We start from the raw sequence: 16,745 nt of genomic DNA, 5'->3' as shown, positions 1-16,745 counted from the left end.
AGTCTTGCTCTGTCGCCAGGCTGGAGTGCAGTCGCACGATGTCGGCTCACTGCAACCTCCACCTCCCAGGTTCTAGCCATTCTCCTGACTCAGCCTCTTGAGTCGCTGGGACTACAGGTGCACACCACCATGCCCAGTTAATTTTTGTATTTTTAGTAGAGATGGGGTTTCACCACATTGGCCAGGATGGTCTCTATCTCTTGACCTCCTGATCCGCCTGCCTCAGCCTCCCAAAGTGCTGGGATTACAGGCGTGAGCCACCTCACCCAGCCCCAAGACTGAATAATTTATAAAGGAAAAGAGGCTTAATGGACTCACAGTTCCATGTGGCTGGGGAAGCCTCACAATCATGGTGGAAGGTGAAAGGCATGTCTTACATAGGGGCAGGCAAAGAGAGAATGGAAGCCAAGCAAAAGGGGTTTCCCCTTATTAAACAATCAGGTCTCTTGAGACTTAATCACTACCACAAGAACAGTGCAGGGAAACCACTCCCACGATTCAATTATTTCCCACCAGGTCCCTCCCACAACATGTGGGAATTATGGGAGCTAATATTTAAGATGAGAGTTGGGTGGGGACACAGCCAAATCATATTATACTAATAAAGAATAAAATAGAAGAAAAGTAAAAATATATTTTTGAATTTAGATTTTGGGCACTTTTGGTTTTTCTTGACATTTAAAAAATTCAATCACTCTTCAAACAGTTTTTTAGAAAGCACAGGAATAGGCTGTATTAACAGAGACATAAAAAAAGATATAATGTGTGTTCTTAGATTAGATACTGGTTTGGCTACCCAACTGTGAAATATATTTTGGAAAAACTTGGGAAAATTTTAATATCTAGCTAATCTATGAAGTAAAAATTTACTGAAATAGGCAGACATTGTTCTTTTTTTTTTGAACAGAGTTTTGCTTTTGCTGCCCAGGCTGGAGTGCAATGGTGCAATCTTGGCTCGCCACAACCTCTGCCTCCCAGGTTCAAGCGATTCTCCTACCTCAGCCTCCCAAGTAGCTGGGATTACAGGCATGTGGCACCACACCCGGCTAATTTTGTATTTTTAGTAGAGAAAGTGTTTCTCCATGTTGGGTCAGGCTGGTCTCGAACTCCCGACCTCAGGTGATCCACCTGCCTTGGCCTCCCGAAGTGCTGGGATTACAGGTGTGAGTCACTGCACCTGACCATAAACATTCTTTTTATCATTTGTTTCTCTGTCTTCTCTTTTTTTATTTTTATTATTCACTTATTTATTTCCTAATTTTTATTTTATTTTATTTTTCCATAAGTTATTGGGGTACAGGTGATATCTGGTTACATAAGTAAGTTCTTTAGTGGTGATTTGTGAGATTTTGGTGCACCCATCACCCAAGTAGTATACACTGCACCATATTTGTGGTCTTTTATCCCTCATCCCCCTCCTACTCTTTCCCCGGAGTCCCCAAAGTGTATTATTCTTATGCCTTTGAATCCTCATAGCTTAACTCCCATGTATCAGTGAGAACATACAATGTTTGGTTTTCCATTCCTGAGTTACTTCACTTAGAATAATGATCTCCAATCTCATCCAGGTCACTGCAAATACCATTAATTCATTCCTTTTTATGACTGAGTAGTATTCCATCATATACATATATATATAGCACAGTTTTTTGTATACACTCGTTGACTGATGGGCATTTGGGTTGGTGCTATGATTTTGCAATTGTGAATTGTGCTGCTATGAACATGCGTGTGCAAGTATCTTTTTTGAATAATGACTTCTTTTCCTCTGTATGTAGATACCCAGTAGTGGGATTGCTGGATCAAATGGTAGTTCTACTTTTGGTTCTTTAAGGAACCTCTGCACTGTTTTCCATAGCGGCTGTATTAGTTTACATTCCCACCAGCAGTGTAGAGTGTTCCCCAATCACCGCATCCATGGCAACATCTGATTTTGATTTTTTGATTATGGCCATTCTTGCAGGAGTAAGGTGGTATTGCATTGTGGTTTTGATTTGCATTTCCCTGATCATTAGTGATGTTGAGCATTTTTTCATATGTCTGTTGCCAATTTGTATATCTTCTTTTGAGAACTGTCTATTCATGTCCTTTGCCCACTTTTTGATGGGATTGTTTTTTTCTTACCGATTTGTTTGAGTTCATTGTAGATTCTGGATATTAGTCCTTTGTCAGATGTACAGATTGTAAAGATTTTATCCCACTCTGTGGGTTGTCTGTTTACTCTGCTGACTGTTCCTTTTGCTGTGCAAACACTCTTTAGTTTAATTAGGTCCCAGATATTTATCTTTGCTTTTATTGCTTTTGCTTTTGGGTTCTTGGTCATGAAATCCTTGTCTAGGCCAATGTCTAGAAGGATTTTTCCAATGTTATCTTCTATAATTTTTTAGTATAGGTCTTAGGTTTAAGTCCTTAATCCATCTTGAATTGATTTTTGTATAAGGTGAGATATGAGGATCCAGTTTCATTCTCCTACATGTGTCTAGCCAATTATCCCAGCACCATTTATTGAAAAGGGTGTCCTTTCCCCACTTTATGTTTTTGTTTGCTTTGTTGAAGATCAATTGGCTGTAAGTATTTGGGTTTATTTCGGGATTCTCTATTCTGTTCCACTGGTCTACATGCCTACTTTTATACCAGTACCATGCTGTTTTGGTGACTATGGCCTGAAATAGGTTGACATTCTTAACTGAAAAAATACTGATTGTAGAATAGTGCATACAGTACAATTTTGGTTTTAACTATACATACACATGTGAGTACATGTACACAGAAACAAGACCCATAGCACCAGCCTGCCTGCTCCCTCCCAATACTGCAGCTTCCCCCAGGCCCATGGCAATACCCCACATCACTCTGCTGGCCCATGTGTGTGCAGGCAGGTTTTGCTTTCCCTGCCTCACCAGCATGCATGTGTGCATGCACCCTGCCCTGCCACTGATGTGGCAGTAGTGCATTCTGCCCTTCCACACCCTCCCCACAGCCCCTGCCACAAGGCTTTGATCCATTACAGTCAGAGCCTTGGTGGGCAGACACCCAGCCAGTCCCACCCCCACCAGTGCCCTGCCCTTAGTGGCAACACTCCTCCAAAAGTAAAACTAAGCTCAGAGAACAGTGGACTTTCCCCTTCCTTCAAGGAAGCTATGAATCACAATAAAATGATAAATGACAGACAAAATAGCCAGTATAGAAAAGACTGTAACTGGCCTGATAGAGCTGAAAAAATGTACTACAAGAACTTCATAATGCAATTACAAGTATTAATAGCAGAATAAACCAAGTTGAAGAAAGAATCTCAGAACTTGAAGACTGGTTTTCTGAAATAAGAGAGTCAGACAAGAATAGAAACAAAAGAATGAAAAGGAATGAACAAAACCTTTAAGAAATGTGGGATTATGTAAAGAGACCAAATCTATGACTCATTGATGTCCCTGAAAGAGATAAGGTGAGTGTAAGCAACTTGGAGAAGATACTTTAGGGTATTATCCATGAGGACTTCCCCAACCTAACCAGAGAGACCAACATTCAAATTCAAAAAATGCAGAAAACCAAAATACAATACTTCACAAGAAGATCATTCTCAAGGCACATAATCATCAGATTCTCAAAAGTTGAAATAAAAGAAAAAATGTTAAAGGCATCTAGAAAGAAAAGTCAGGTCACCTCCAAAACGAAGCCCATCAGACTAACAGTGGACCTCTCAGCAGAAACCCTACAAACTAGAAGAGATTGGAAGTCAATATTCAACTTTCTTAAAAAAAAAAGACATCCCAACCCAGAATTTTATATATGTCTAAATTAAGCTTCATAAGTAAAGGAGAAATAAGATCCTTTATAGACAAGCAAGTGCTGAGAAAATTCATTACCACCAGATCTGCCTTAAAAGAGCTCCTGAAAGAAGCACTAAATATGGAAAGGAAAGACCACTACCAGCCGCTATTAAAACACACATAAGTACACAGACCAGTGACACTATGAAGCAACCACACAAACAAGTCTACATTATAACCAGCTAACATGATGACAGGATCAAATCTATATATATCTTTACTGGTTTACCTTAAATGTAAATGGGTTAAATGTCCTGATTAAAAGGCACAGAGTTGCAGGCTGGATAAAGAAACAAGACCCATTGGTATGCTGTCTTCAAGAGACTCATCTCACATACAATGACACCCATATGCTCAAAATAAAGGGATGGAGAAAAATCTACCAGGCAAATGGAAAAATCCATTCTGAGTAATTGATACATAAATTAGATATTTAATGCATAAATTATAATTTAGTCATATAGTTAATACTACAGTGCAGTAAAAATTAATTTGTTCTATATGCATCATAATGAGAAGATCTCAAAAGAATAGTATTTAGTTAGTAAAAGCAAAAAAAAAATTTTTTTCTTTTTGAGATGGAGTCCTGCTCTGTCGCCCAGGCTGGAGTGCAGTGGTGCAATCTCAGCTTACTGAAGCCTCTGCCTCCTGGGTTCAAGCAATTCTCCTGCCTCAGCTCCCAAGTAGCTGGGACTACAGGTGCCACCACCACTCTAGCTAATTTTTTGTATTTTTAGTAGAGACAGGGTTTCACCATGTTAGCCAGGATGGTCTCGATCCCCTGACCTCATGATCCGCCCACCTCAGCCTCCCAAAATGCTGAGATTACAGGCGTGAACCACTGTGCCGGCCGCATATTTTTTTTATATGTAACTATGTATTATAGTAAAATATAAAAACATGGATAGGAAAGTTACATACCAACTATAGATTAGTGATTAACTCTGGGGAGGGAAGAAGCAAAATGGAGAAATATAGAGATATAGACATAGATATAGATGCATTTTTTTAAATCTCCAAATATTTTTCTTTCTTCTTTTTTTTTTCTTTTTTTTTTTTTTGAGACAGAATCTTGCTCTGTCACCCAGGCTGGAGTGCAGTGGCACAAACTCAGCTCACTGCAAGCTCTGCCTCCTGGGTTCAAGCGATTCTCATGCCTCAGCTTTCCAAGTAGCTAGGATTACAGGCAAGCATCTCCACACCCAGGTAATTTTTGTATTTTTAGTAGAGATGGGGTTTCGCCACGTTGGCCAGGCTAGTCTCAAACTCCCAACCTCAGGTGATCCACCCGCCTCAGTCTCCCAAAGTGCTGGGATTACAGGCATGAACCACCATGCCCGACCTAAATCTCCAAATATTTTTATATAATTTTGTTCCCTAAAAATGAGGTGTAAAGCAAGTATGACATAATGGCTGACATTTGGTAATTCATGAAAGGTAAATGAGTACTCACTATAATGCTTCCTTTTTCTGAATGTTTGAAATATTTCATGACATAAAATTTCATTACAAGCTACCAGAACAAGAATATTTCATATTGTCACAGCACTGACTATATGCCAAGCACCATTCTAAGTGCTTTACTTATATTACTTCCTTTAATATTTGTAATAACCCTATGAGGTAGATAATATTATTATCCCAGTTTTACATATGGGCAAAGTAAGGCCCAGAAAAGTTAAGTGACTTCCCCAAGGTCACACAGCAAATAGCAGGGTTCCAGAATCTATGCTATCTATGCACACTGCTTCTTTACACTTTCTTGTAGAAAACCAAAAAGTAACAGCCTGCAATCCTGACTCAACAAAATTGATTAATGCTGAAAGCAACAGTATATCTCCAAGAGAAAAAATCATGTTTTACCTTCTTTCCGCCCAGAATGAGAAATCAACTAAATTCAGATAAAGTAAGCTATCTATATGTGCTTTCAGAATTCAAGAAATTAGTATCATATATATTATTTCAGAAGTTATATAAGCTTCTTCCCTTTCCCCTATATATGCTACACAAACTCTAAGCAACTCACTTGGCATTCTTTTCCGCATCTAAAAGAGCTTGTGCCAAATCCTTGTGAGCCTTTTCTGTTTCCTTTGTTAATTTCACATCATGTGCCCGAACTAGACACAGTTCCCTGAAATAAAGCAAAGAAATTTTTAATTCATATTTGGAGACTTCCAAAAAGTTTCTACCAAGAAAATCAGATTTCTACTCAGGTATCTTCTCAGTTATCATGTGTACCTCCCTTCCCAGTTTTTCCACCTTATAAACCAAATCAAGAAATTGAGTGTACATTCTAGATGGAATCTTGCCAGGTTTGGAAATGGAATCAGGCTGGCAGGAAACAGGCAGAAAGAAGATGTAGGAGAGATCCTTTAGAATGGAGGGAGGCAGATGCTGACATGCAAGGCCTCCATGCTGGTCTACCCCACTTTCTGATACGACTATCCTATCTTCTTTATTCTCACCACTAACCATCTTGCTTCAAGGTTAGAAGTTAGATGATCACTAACTTTGATGGCTATATGATACTTACTCTATTTGCGATGTTAACATCCATAATGTTAACATCCATAATTACAGCACTGTTCTATAAATCTGATTAAGGTAAACATCTGTATTTTATTTTATTTTATTTTTGTTTTCTGAGACAGAGTCTCACTCTGCCACCCAGGCTAGAGTGCAGTGGCATGATCTCGGCTCACTACAACCTCCACCTCCCGGGTTCAAGTGATTCTCCTGCCTCAACCTTCCCAGTAGTTGGGATTACAGGCATGTGCCACCACGCCCAGCTAATTGTTTGTACTTTTGGTAGAGATGAGGTTTTACTATGTTGGCCAGGCTGGTCTCAAACTCCTGGCCTCAAGTGACCCTCCCACCTCAGCCTCCCGAAGTGCTGGGATTACAGGTGTGAGCCACCATGCCCAGCAACATCTATATTTCAGAAGAAAGAGCAAGTCTTTTCCATGTCAAATATATACAGAATCTTCATTTTTATGTGAACTTGCATAACCCATTTATCTATAGCTATATCTACAATGACATCTAGTTATTTTTGTTCTCTTGCTAAACATGAAAAGGAAACAGAAGAACTTTGGCCTTTAACCATTCCACTTTCCCTAAATATTTTTTACTCCCTTTAGAGACATGACATTGACTTTTGTTTTGTGTTTAAGATAATCACAGTTTTTACCTGGTCAATTCTTCAATAACATGCTTGAAATTATACAATTCTTCTAAAATGCGCTGGTCCATCACTCGCTGAGTTACCAAGTCTTTGTAGAAATCAATCATCTGCCGGGCAATCTGGTCAAGCATTTGCACATACCTCTCTCTGCATGAAAAACAACCAAAAAGCTCCTAGATCTGATAAATGAATTCAGTAAATTCTCAGGTTACAAAATCAATGCACACAAATCAGTAGCACTGCTATACACCAAGAAAACCAAGCTGAGAATCAAATCAAGAAATCAAGCCCTTTTACAACAGCTGCAAAAAAAAAAAAGAAAAGACTTAGGAATATACTTAACCAAGGAGATGAAAGATCTCTACAAGGAAAACTACAAAACACTGTTGAAAAAAACATTGCATGTGACACAAACAAATGGAAACACACCCCATGTTCATGGATGGGTAGAATCAATATTGTGAAAATGACCATACTGCCAAACTCAATCTACAGATTCCATACAATTCCCGTCAAAAATACCATCATCATTCTCCACAGAACTGTGAAAAAAAAATCCTAAAATTCACATGTAACCAAAAAAGAGCCCACAAAGCCAAAGAAATACTAAGCAAAAAGAACAAATCTGGAAACATCACATTACCTGACTTCAAACTATACTACAAGGTTATAGGTACCAAAACAGCAAGGTATGGGTATAAAAATAGGCACATAGACCAATGGAACAGACTAGAGAATCCACAAATAAAGTCAGATACTTACAACCAACTGATCTGCAACAAAGCATACAAAAACATAATGTGGGGAAAGGACACCCTTTTCAACAAATGTTGCTGGGATAACTGACAAGCCATATGTAGAAGAATGAAACTGGATCCTCATCTCTCACCCTATACAAAAGTCAACTCAAGATGGATCAAAGACTTAAAGACCTGAAACCATAAAAATTCTAGAAGATAACACCAGAAAAACTCTTCTAGACATTGGCTTAGGCAAAGAATTCATGTCCAAGAACCCAAAAGCAAATGCAACAAAAACAAAAATAAATAGATGGGACCTAATTAAACTAAAGAGCTTCTGCACAGCAAAAGAAATAATCAGCAAGGTAAACAGACAACCCACAGGGAGGGAGAAAATATTCATAAACTATGCATCTGGCAAAGGACTAGTACCCAGAATCTATGATGAACTCCAACAAATCAGCAAGAAAAAAACAATTTCACCAAAATGTGGGCAAAGGACATTAATAGACAATCCTCAAAAGAAGATATACAAACAGCTAACAAACATGAAAAAATTCTCAACATCACTAATTATCAGGAAAATGCAATTTAAAACTAATTGCAAGAATGGCCATAATTCAAAAAATCAAAAATAAATGTGGTGAAAAGAGAACACTTTACACTGCTGGTGGGAATGTAAACTAGTACAACCACTATGGAAAACGGTATGGAGATTCTTCAAAGAACTAAAAGTAGAACTACCATTCAATCTAGCAATCCCAATACTGGGTATCTACCCACAGGAAAATAAGTCATTATATGAAAAAGACACATGCACATGCATGTTTATAGTAGCACAATTTGCAATTGCAAAAATATGGAACCAACTTAAATGCCCATCAAGCAATGACTGGTTAAAGAAAATGTGGTATATACACACTATGGAATACTACTTAGCTATAAGATGAAATGAAATAAAGGCATTTGCAGCAACTTGGATAGAGTTCAAGACCATTATTTCAAGTGAAGTAACTCAGGAATGGAAAACCAAATATCGTATGTTCTCACTTATAAATAGGAGCTAAGCTATGAGGATGCCAAGGCATAAGAATGATATAATGGGGTGGGCGCGGTGGCTCCAGTCTGTCATCCCAGCGCTTTGGGAGGCCGAGACGGGCGGATCACGAGGTCTGGAGATCGAGACCATCCTGGCTAACACGGTGAAACCCCGTCTCTACTAAAAAATACAAAAAACTAGCCGGGCGACGTGGCGGGCACCTGTAGTCCCAGCTACTCGGGAGGCTGAGGCAGGAGAATGGCGTGAACCCAGGAGTCGGAGCTTATAGTGAGCTGAGATCCGGCCACTGCACTCCAGCCTGGGCGACAGAGCAAGACTCCGTCTCAAAAAAAAAAAAAAAAAAAGAATGATATAATGGACTCTGGGGACTGCGGGGGAAGATTAGGAGGGGGATGAGGAATAAAGACTACATAATGGGTACAGTGTACACTGCTCAGCAGGTGATGGGTTGTATTAGTCCATTCTCACACTGCTATAAGGATATACCCGAGACTGGGTAATTTATAAAGGAAAGAGATTTAATAGACTCACAGTTCCACAGAGCTGGGGAGGCCTCAGGAAACTTACAGTCATGGCAGAAGGGAAAGCAAACATGTCCTTCTTCACACAGCGGTAGGAAGAAGAAGAATGAAAGCCCAGCAAAGGGAGAAGCCCTTTATAAAACCATTAGATCTCTGGCCAGGCACAATGACTCATGCCTGTAATCCCAGCACTTTGGGAAGCCGAGACAGGCCAATCACCTGAGGTCAGGAGTTTGAGACTAGCCTGGCCAACATGGTGAAACCCTGTCTCTACTAAAACTATAAAAAATGAGCTGGGAATGGTAGTGCATACCTTTAATTCCAGCTACTTGGGAGGCTAAGGCAGGAGAATCCCTTGAACCCAGGAGCCGGAGGTGGCAGTGAGCTGAGATTGCACCACTGCACTTCAGCCTGAGCAACAGAGTGAGACTCTATCTCAAAAATAAATAAATAAATAAATAAAATCATCAGATCTCATGAGGACTAATTCACTATCACAAGAACAGAATGAGGGAAACAGCCCTCATGACTCAACCATCTCTACCCGGTCCCTCCCATGACATATGGGGATTATGGCAACTACAATTCATGATGAGATTCGGTTGGGGACACAGCCAACCATATCACGAGTACACCAAAACTCTCAGAAATCATCATTGAAGAACTTATCCGTGTAACCAAAAACCACCTGTTCTCCAAAAACTATTGAAATAAAATAAGAGAAGCAAGGTATCATGCAGAAGGAAAGGAAAAAAAGACAGAAAATATGCAAGAAAGAAAATAATGTTAGAGAATAAAATAGTAAACAGACATTCCAAAAGTTTTGTGAGATGAACAATATATTTTAAAAAAAAAAAAAGAAGAGGAAGGCGGGCTGCAGTGGCTTACGCCTGTAATCCCAGCACTTTGGGGGCCCGAGGCGGGTGGATCACCTGAGGTAGGGAGTTCGAAACCAGCCTGACCAAGATGGATAAACCCCGTCTCTACTAAAAATACAAAATTAGCTGGGTGTGGTGGTGCATGCCTGTAATCCCAGCTACTCGGAAGGCTGAGACAGGAGAATCACTTGAACCTGGGAGGCAGAGGTTGCAGGGAGCCAAGATCGCGCCATTGCGCTCCAGTCTGGGCAACAAGATCAAAACTCCGTCTCAAAAAATAAATAAATAAAAAACAAAAAGCACAGAAGCAGAATGCTTGTGGCTCCATTAAAAAAGAAAAAAGAAAAAACAGGAATCTAGGCTGTTTTCCTGCCATGCCATACAAGTGAGTGAACAATTATAGAGAATTGTAACCAAAGCCCTCATTATTTGGAATATCATATGTGAGATGTAAAACAAAAATAAAAACTTGTCTTATTCCTTCTTCTAGATATAAGTTCTATGAGACTAGAAACCATTTCTTACATATTTGTATTTTTACATCTAACAGCATGACTTACATATAGTGAGAGTCTTATAAATAGTTAAATTCATGAATAAAACCACTTTTTTCAAATTGACAACATGTAAAATGACATCAACTATTTAAACATAAACAAAAATATTTAATACAAAGAAGTCATTTCTTTTGCTTCCAAACAAAACCAAACAAAATATTTGGAAGTGATCACAGATGGTAAATTATAAATACTATAACTGAATAGTATTCATTTATATTAACAGTGATATAGGCCAGGCGTGATGGTTCACACCTGTAACCTCAGCACTCTGGGAGGCTGAGGCAGGCAGATCACTTGAGGCCAGGAGTTCAAGACCAGCCTAGCCAACATGGCAAAACCTTGTCTCTACCAAAAATACAAAAATTAGCATGGCATGGTGGCACATGCCTATAATCCCAGCTACTTGGGTGGCTGAGACACAAGAATCACTTGAGCCTGGGAGGCGGAGGTTGCAGTGAGCAGAGATCTCACCACTGCACTCCAGCCTGGGTGACAGAGCAAGACTGTCTTAAAAAAAAAAAAAAAAACCCGATCTAGGTGTTATACCATAAGCCTGAGGTCCTAGATTTGTAATATGTCTGAGCTGGACTAGTCATTTAATCTTTCGTCCATTGACAGAAAGAATTATCCAGCCCTTGCTAAAAGGCTGAAAGTGACAGAGAGTTTATCACCTCAAGATGCAGCTCATATATTGGAAAGTATCCATTTAAAAAACATCGTCTTTAGGATTTCCCCCTCCTGACAACATAGGAACTAAATACCCATTACAATCCAACTAGATCCATAAAAGAACACACTTTTCAAAGCATTACTGAGTTTGCGGAAAGAAACAGAAGATTCTAGGGATGAAAAACAAGAACAAACAAAAAATAGTAAGTTAGAAATGGAGTGGGAGTTGTGAGCAGTAAGCAAACCTAAGGTCAGGGTGGTCCCCAGGAAAATACCAACACTGAGAACCAGAGACTAAGTAGGGCTCACTTCAAAGTGGGAGGCACGGGCAAGTGTAGGACTACTGCATGAATCCCAGATTCCAGAAGGGAGCACATGCAAATCTTCTTTTCCAGAAAGCATCCTGGATTCGTGCCCTGAGGATCCCATGGCCAAGGTCAGTGAAATATTAGCTCCACAAGCAAAGGCTGCAAAATACTAATGTAAATAAACCACCATGAATGAGACTCAGAAGAAACAACCAATAGCAGATTTTATAAGACTATGCATGAAATGTTTGAGAAATAAAAGACAGAATCTAAAAATGGGCTGGGCACAGTGGGCTCACACCTGTAATCCCAGCACTTTGGGGGGCTGAGGTGGGCAGATCACCTGAAATTAGGAGTTCGAGACCAGCCTGGCCAACATAGGGAAACCCCATCTCTACTACAAATGCAAAATTAGCCAGGCGTGGTGTAGCATGCCTGTAATCCCAGCTACTCAGGAGGCTGAGGTGGGAGAATCACTTGAATGTGGAGGTGGAGCTTGCAGTGAGCTGAGATCATGCCGTTGCACTCTAGCCTGAGTGACAAGAGTGAAACCCCATCTCAAAAAAAAAAAAAAAAGAAAAAGAATCTAAAAATGAATAAGCAATAAAATTATTATATACAATGATTCAGATGTGGAAACAAACCAATAGAACTCTTAAGGGAGGCCAGGCACAGTGGCTCACGCTTGTAATCCCAGCACTCTGGGAGGCTCAGATGGACGGATCGCTTGAGGCCAGGAGTTCGAGACTAGCCTGGCCAATATGGCAAACCCTTTCTCTACTAAAAATACAAAAAAAAAAAAAAATAGCCGGGCATGGTGGCATGTGCCTGTAGTCCCAGCTACTTGGGAGACTAAGGCACAAGAATTACTTGAACCCGAGAGTCAGAAGTTGCAGTGAGCCAAGATTGTGCCACTGCACTGCAGCCTGGGCCACAGCGAGATCCTATCTCAAACAAACCAAAACAAAACAAAACAAAAAAACTCTTAGAGGAAAAATATAATTGTTGAGTGAATAATAGATGGGTTATAGCAGAATAGACACACCTAAAGAAGGTAGTAATGTCCTAGAACAAATTACCCAAAATGTAGGACACAGACAAGAGGGAAACTATGAAAAAGAGATTAAGAGACAAAGAAAATAGAATGAGAGTATCTAGCATATATCTAATCAAAGCTCCAGAAAGAGAAGACAGAATGCAGTACAGACACAAGTCAAAGACCATCACTGATAATTTCCCAAAACTTCTGAAAGACATTAATCTATATAGGGAATTATGGTATAGATATAGGTACAGGAAATATAAAAAGAAATCCAGAGGAACTAAATTTACTTTCCTACCTGAAGTAACAACAACAAAACAAGGACAAAGAATATGAAATAATTTTTAAGACACTGGATATCAGGCAATGAAAGTAAGTGATCCCTGAGAGAGCAGAAATAAAGCAAACCCTACCATTATGCCAGCCCAATGCCTTGGGAGAGTTTTCCAGGCCATAGCACACAGAGAGGGAATCCAGGAAGACCCCAGTTCTCTCTCTGAGTTAAGGAGACAGAGCTAACAGTCTAGAGATGAAAGCGGCTGGAGTTCAGAGGGCAGCGTAGCAGAGAGAACAGTTGCACAGGATATGCAGAAGATCTCCCTCAAGTGTTCAGCTAAGTACTGATCAGAGCATAAATGTGAGAAAACTACCCAAGACCAAGGAAAGAACTACCCAAAAGAATCAGAGGTAAGAGTGCCGGAACTCGCATAGAAGTAGTACCAGTTCCAACCAACCAGACTGTAAAAACTTATGATTCATGGGACATTGGATATGGTACGCAGAAAAGTTTTGCCTCGGTATCCAGAAATAATTAGCCCTAAACTGGGCACTGCTCTTGTCCCACCCTAAAGACCTGACAGGATCAAATTTTTTTTTTTGAGTCGGAGTCTCGCTTTGTCGCCCAGACTGGAGTGCAGTGGCCAGATCTCAGCTCACTGCAAGCTCCGCCTCCCGGGTTCACGCCATTCTCATGCCTCAGCCTCCTGAGTAGCTGGGACTACAGGCGCCCGCCACCTCACCTGGCTTGTTTTTTGTATTTTTTAGTAGAGACGGGGTTTCACCGTGTTAGCCAGGATGGTCTCAATCTCCTGACCTCGTGATCCGCCCGTCTCGGCCTCCCAAAGTGCTGGGATTACAGGCTTGAGCCACCGCGCCCGGCTCAGGATCAAATTTTTAAAAAATAAGTTAATTGTGTCCCACAACAAAGCTAAGGAATATTTGTATGAATACAAAAGTATACAGATCCAAATAAAGCATAATTCATGTCTGCCATCCAATCAAAATTACTGCTAGGTTTAAATGTTTGTCCCCTCATAACTGGTGTTGAAATTTAATTGTTATTATGACAGTATTAAGAGGTGGACCTCTGCCCTGATAAATGAACTAATGCCATTATTGCAGGAGTGGGTTCATTATCGCATGAGTGGCCTCACTCCCTCTTTCTCTCTCTCTCACCCTCTCACTTTCTGTCATGTTACAATTACCACAAGAAGGTTCTCACCAGATGCTGGCACCTCCGTATATTGCACTTCCCAGCTTCCCAAACTGTGAGCCAATAAATTTCTGCTCATTATAAATTACCCCGTCTGTGATATTCTGCTAGAGCAGCGCAAGGCAGACTAAGGCAATTACTAAACATGTAAAGAAGCAGGAAAACATGCCTATGGGGAGAAAAATCAATGACTCAAAACTGACCCAGACCAAAATAGATGTTAGAATTAACAGACAAAACCACTAAAAGTTATCTAACTACATTCTGTATGTTCAAAAAGTTAAGTAGAGACATGGAAGATATTTAAAAGACCCAAATTGACCTTCTAGAGATGAAAGCAAAAATGTCTGAGATGAAAATATACACTAGATAGGATTAAAGTGAGATCCTGTCTCTACAAAAAAATACAAAAAAAATCAGCTGGGTGTGATGGCACACACTTGTAGCCCTAGCTACTTAGGAGGCTGAGGTAGGAGGATCACTTGAGCCCAGGAGGTCGAGGTTGTAATGAGCCAAGATCATGCCACTGCACTCCAGCCTGGGTAACAGAGCAAGACTCTACGTCAAAAATAATAATAATAATAGTAACAATAATTAGATAGCATTAAAAGCAGATTAGATATTATGGGAAAAAAAGATTAATGAACTTGAAGGTATAGCAATAGAAACCATCCAAAATGAACACAAATAGAAAAGAGCAAAAATGTGTATAACATTAGTGATCTGTGGGACAACTTCAGTACTAGTGGCCTAATACACGTGTAAACAAATTCCCTCAAAAGGGGTGGAGGGACAAAAAAAACAAAGAAATAGCTAAAAAATTTTCATATTTGATGAAAACTATAAAGCCACAGATCAAAATGCTTAATAAGCACCAAGCACAAGAAATGTAAAAAAAACTACACCAAGGCATAGCATAGTGAAATTGCTCAAAAGCAACAGTAAAGAAAAAATCCTAAGGCCAGGCTCAGTGGCTCACGCCTGTAATCCCAGCACTTTGGGAGGCCAAGGCGGGCGGATCACGAGGTCAGGAGTTTGAGACCAGCCTGACCAACATGGTGAAACCCCGTCTCTACTAAAATACAAAATTAGCCAGGCATGGTGGCAGGCGCCTGTAGTCCCAGCTACTCAGGAGGCTGAGGCAGGAAAATCGCTTGAACCCTGGAGGCAGAGGTTGCAGTGAGCCGAGATTGAGCCATTGCACTCCAGCCTGGGTGGCAGAGCGAGACTCTGTCTCAAAAAAAGAGAAGGAAAAAAAAAAAGAAAGAAAAAAATCCTAAACTCAGCTCCAGGAAAAAGACACATTACATTTGGAGGAATAAAGACAAGGATGGCAGCAGATTTCTCATTGGAAACAATGCAAATAAGAAGAGAGTAGGGCAACAACATATTTAAAGTACTAAATTTAAAAATTGTCTATATCCAGCAAAAATATCCTTCAAAAATTCTCTTATTGCCCCAAGGCCAGGTACCAAACCACCAGGGACAACCCCTGTGATGGAGTGCCCAGTGACATTATCCAAACAATCCAATCCTAAGCCTACTTAACCTGCTTCACCTATTCCTTCCCAAGGAAACCACAATAGAGGTGCCTCCCTACAGGTTCCCTCCCTCTCTTTACCTCATGACTGACTTGGTGTCTCCCCTGAATGGCCCTGTATGGCATGCTGCTTCTCCCTAGGGAGTTGTGAGTATAACAAAACTACAAAACTCTTTCTGGGTTATTTTTCTTGATCTGCATCAGGTTTCACCGTATCTCACCCAAGATAATATGGCTAAAATAAAATGAAAGCTATAGGCCCTTTCCATATATTAACAAAAAAAGAAAAAGAAAAAAATGCAATTAGATTACTTATGATCAGTAGAATAGAGAAGTGCACTTTTGTGGCATTCTCAAAAGTAGATATAAAGACAAATCTAAGATAAAAATCAAAAGGAAACTAGACCATTCCAATAATAGCGCTAACCTGACTTTAGACAGAAGTTCTCCTCTGTCTGCACAGTCCACACTGACTTGTCGGATAAGTTCATGAAATATCGTGTTGTAAATGGTCTGTTCCTTCTTCAATATATGTAGTAGTTTGTGCATCTGTTAGAAGGTAAGTAACATAATCAGTACTTACTACAGTCTTAGTAAAAAACGTTTTAGGAAGTTAACACCCTAAATGTAAATAAGTTTTAGAAACACATTGATTAATTTATTTCACTTACATTTTCATTTATATATATACATACAAAAGTGATATTTGATTTTTAAAAGTTGGTCTGCCTAGGCGCAGTGGCTCACACCTGTAATCCCAACACTTCGGGAGGCCAAGGTGGGCAGATTGCTTGAGCCAAGGAGCTTGAGACCAGCCTGGGCAATATGGTGAGACCCTGTCTGTACAAAAAATATAAAAATTAGCCAGCCATGGTGGCACATGCCTGTACTCCCAGCTACTCGGGAAACTGAGGTGGGAGGATC

At 40.0% G+C, this 16,745-nt stretch overlaps 1 protein-coding gene across 1 annotated transcript in view; it reads right to left on the bottom strand.

Annotated features, from left to right (window-relative positions):
- Window positions 1–16,745, bottom strand: part of AXDND1 (axonemal dynein light chain domain containing 1) — a 192,144-nt gene that overhangs the window by 153,097 nt on the left and 22,302 nt on the right. The window contains exons 9-11 of the mRNA XM_011951123.1: window positions 16,249–16,370; window positions 7,018–7,158; window positions 5,854–5,958 (exon numbers count right to left, since the gene is read on the bottom strand). Of these exons, the coding sequence (XP_011806513.1) occupies window positions 5,854–5,958; window positions 7,018–7,158; window positions 16,249–16,370 (368 nt within the window). The remainder of the gene's footprint in view (window positions 1–5,853; window positions 5,959–7,017; window positions 7,159–16,248; window positions 16,371–16,745) is intronic.

This window comes from Colobus angolensis, unplaced genomic scaffold (assembly GCF_000951035.1).
Source record: "Colobus angolensis palliatus isolate OR3802 unplaced genomic scaffold, Cang.pa_1.0 Scaffold315, whole genome shotgun sequence".
Taxonomy (NCBI): Eukaryota; Metazoa; Chordata; class Mammalia; order Primates; family Cercopithecidae; genus Colobus; species Colobus angolensis.
The sequence above is the reverse complement of the archived record's forward strand: the minus strand, read 5'-3'. Positions and strand labels throughout refer to the sequence as shown.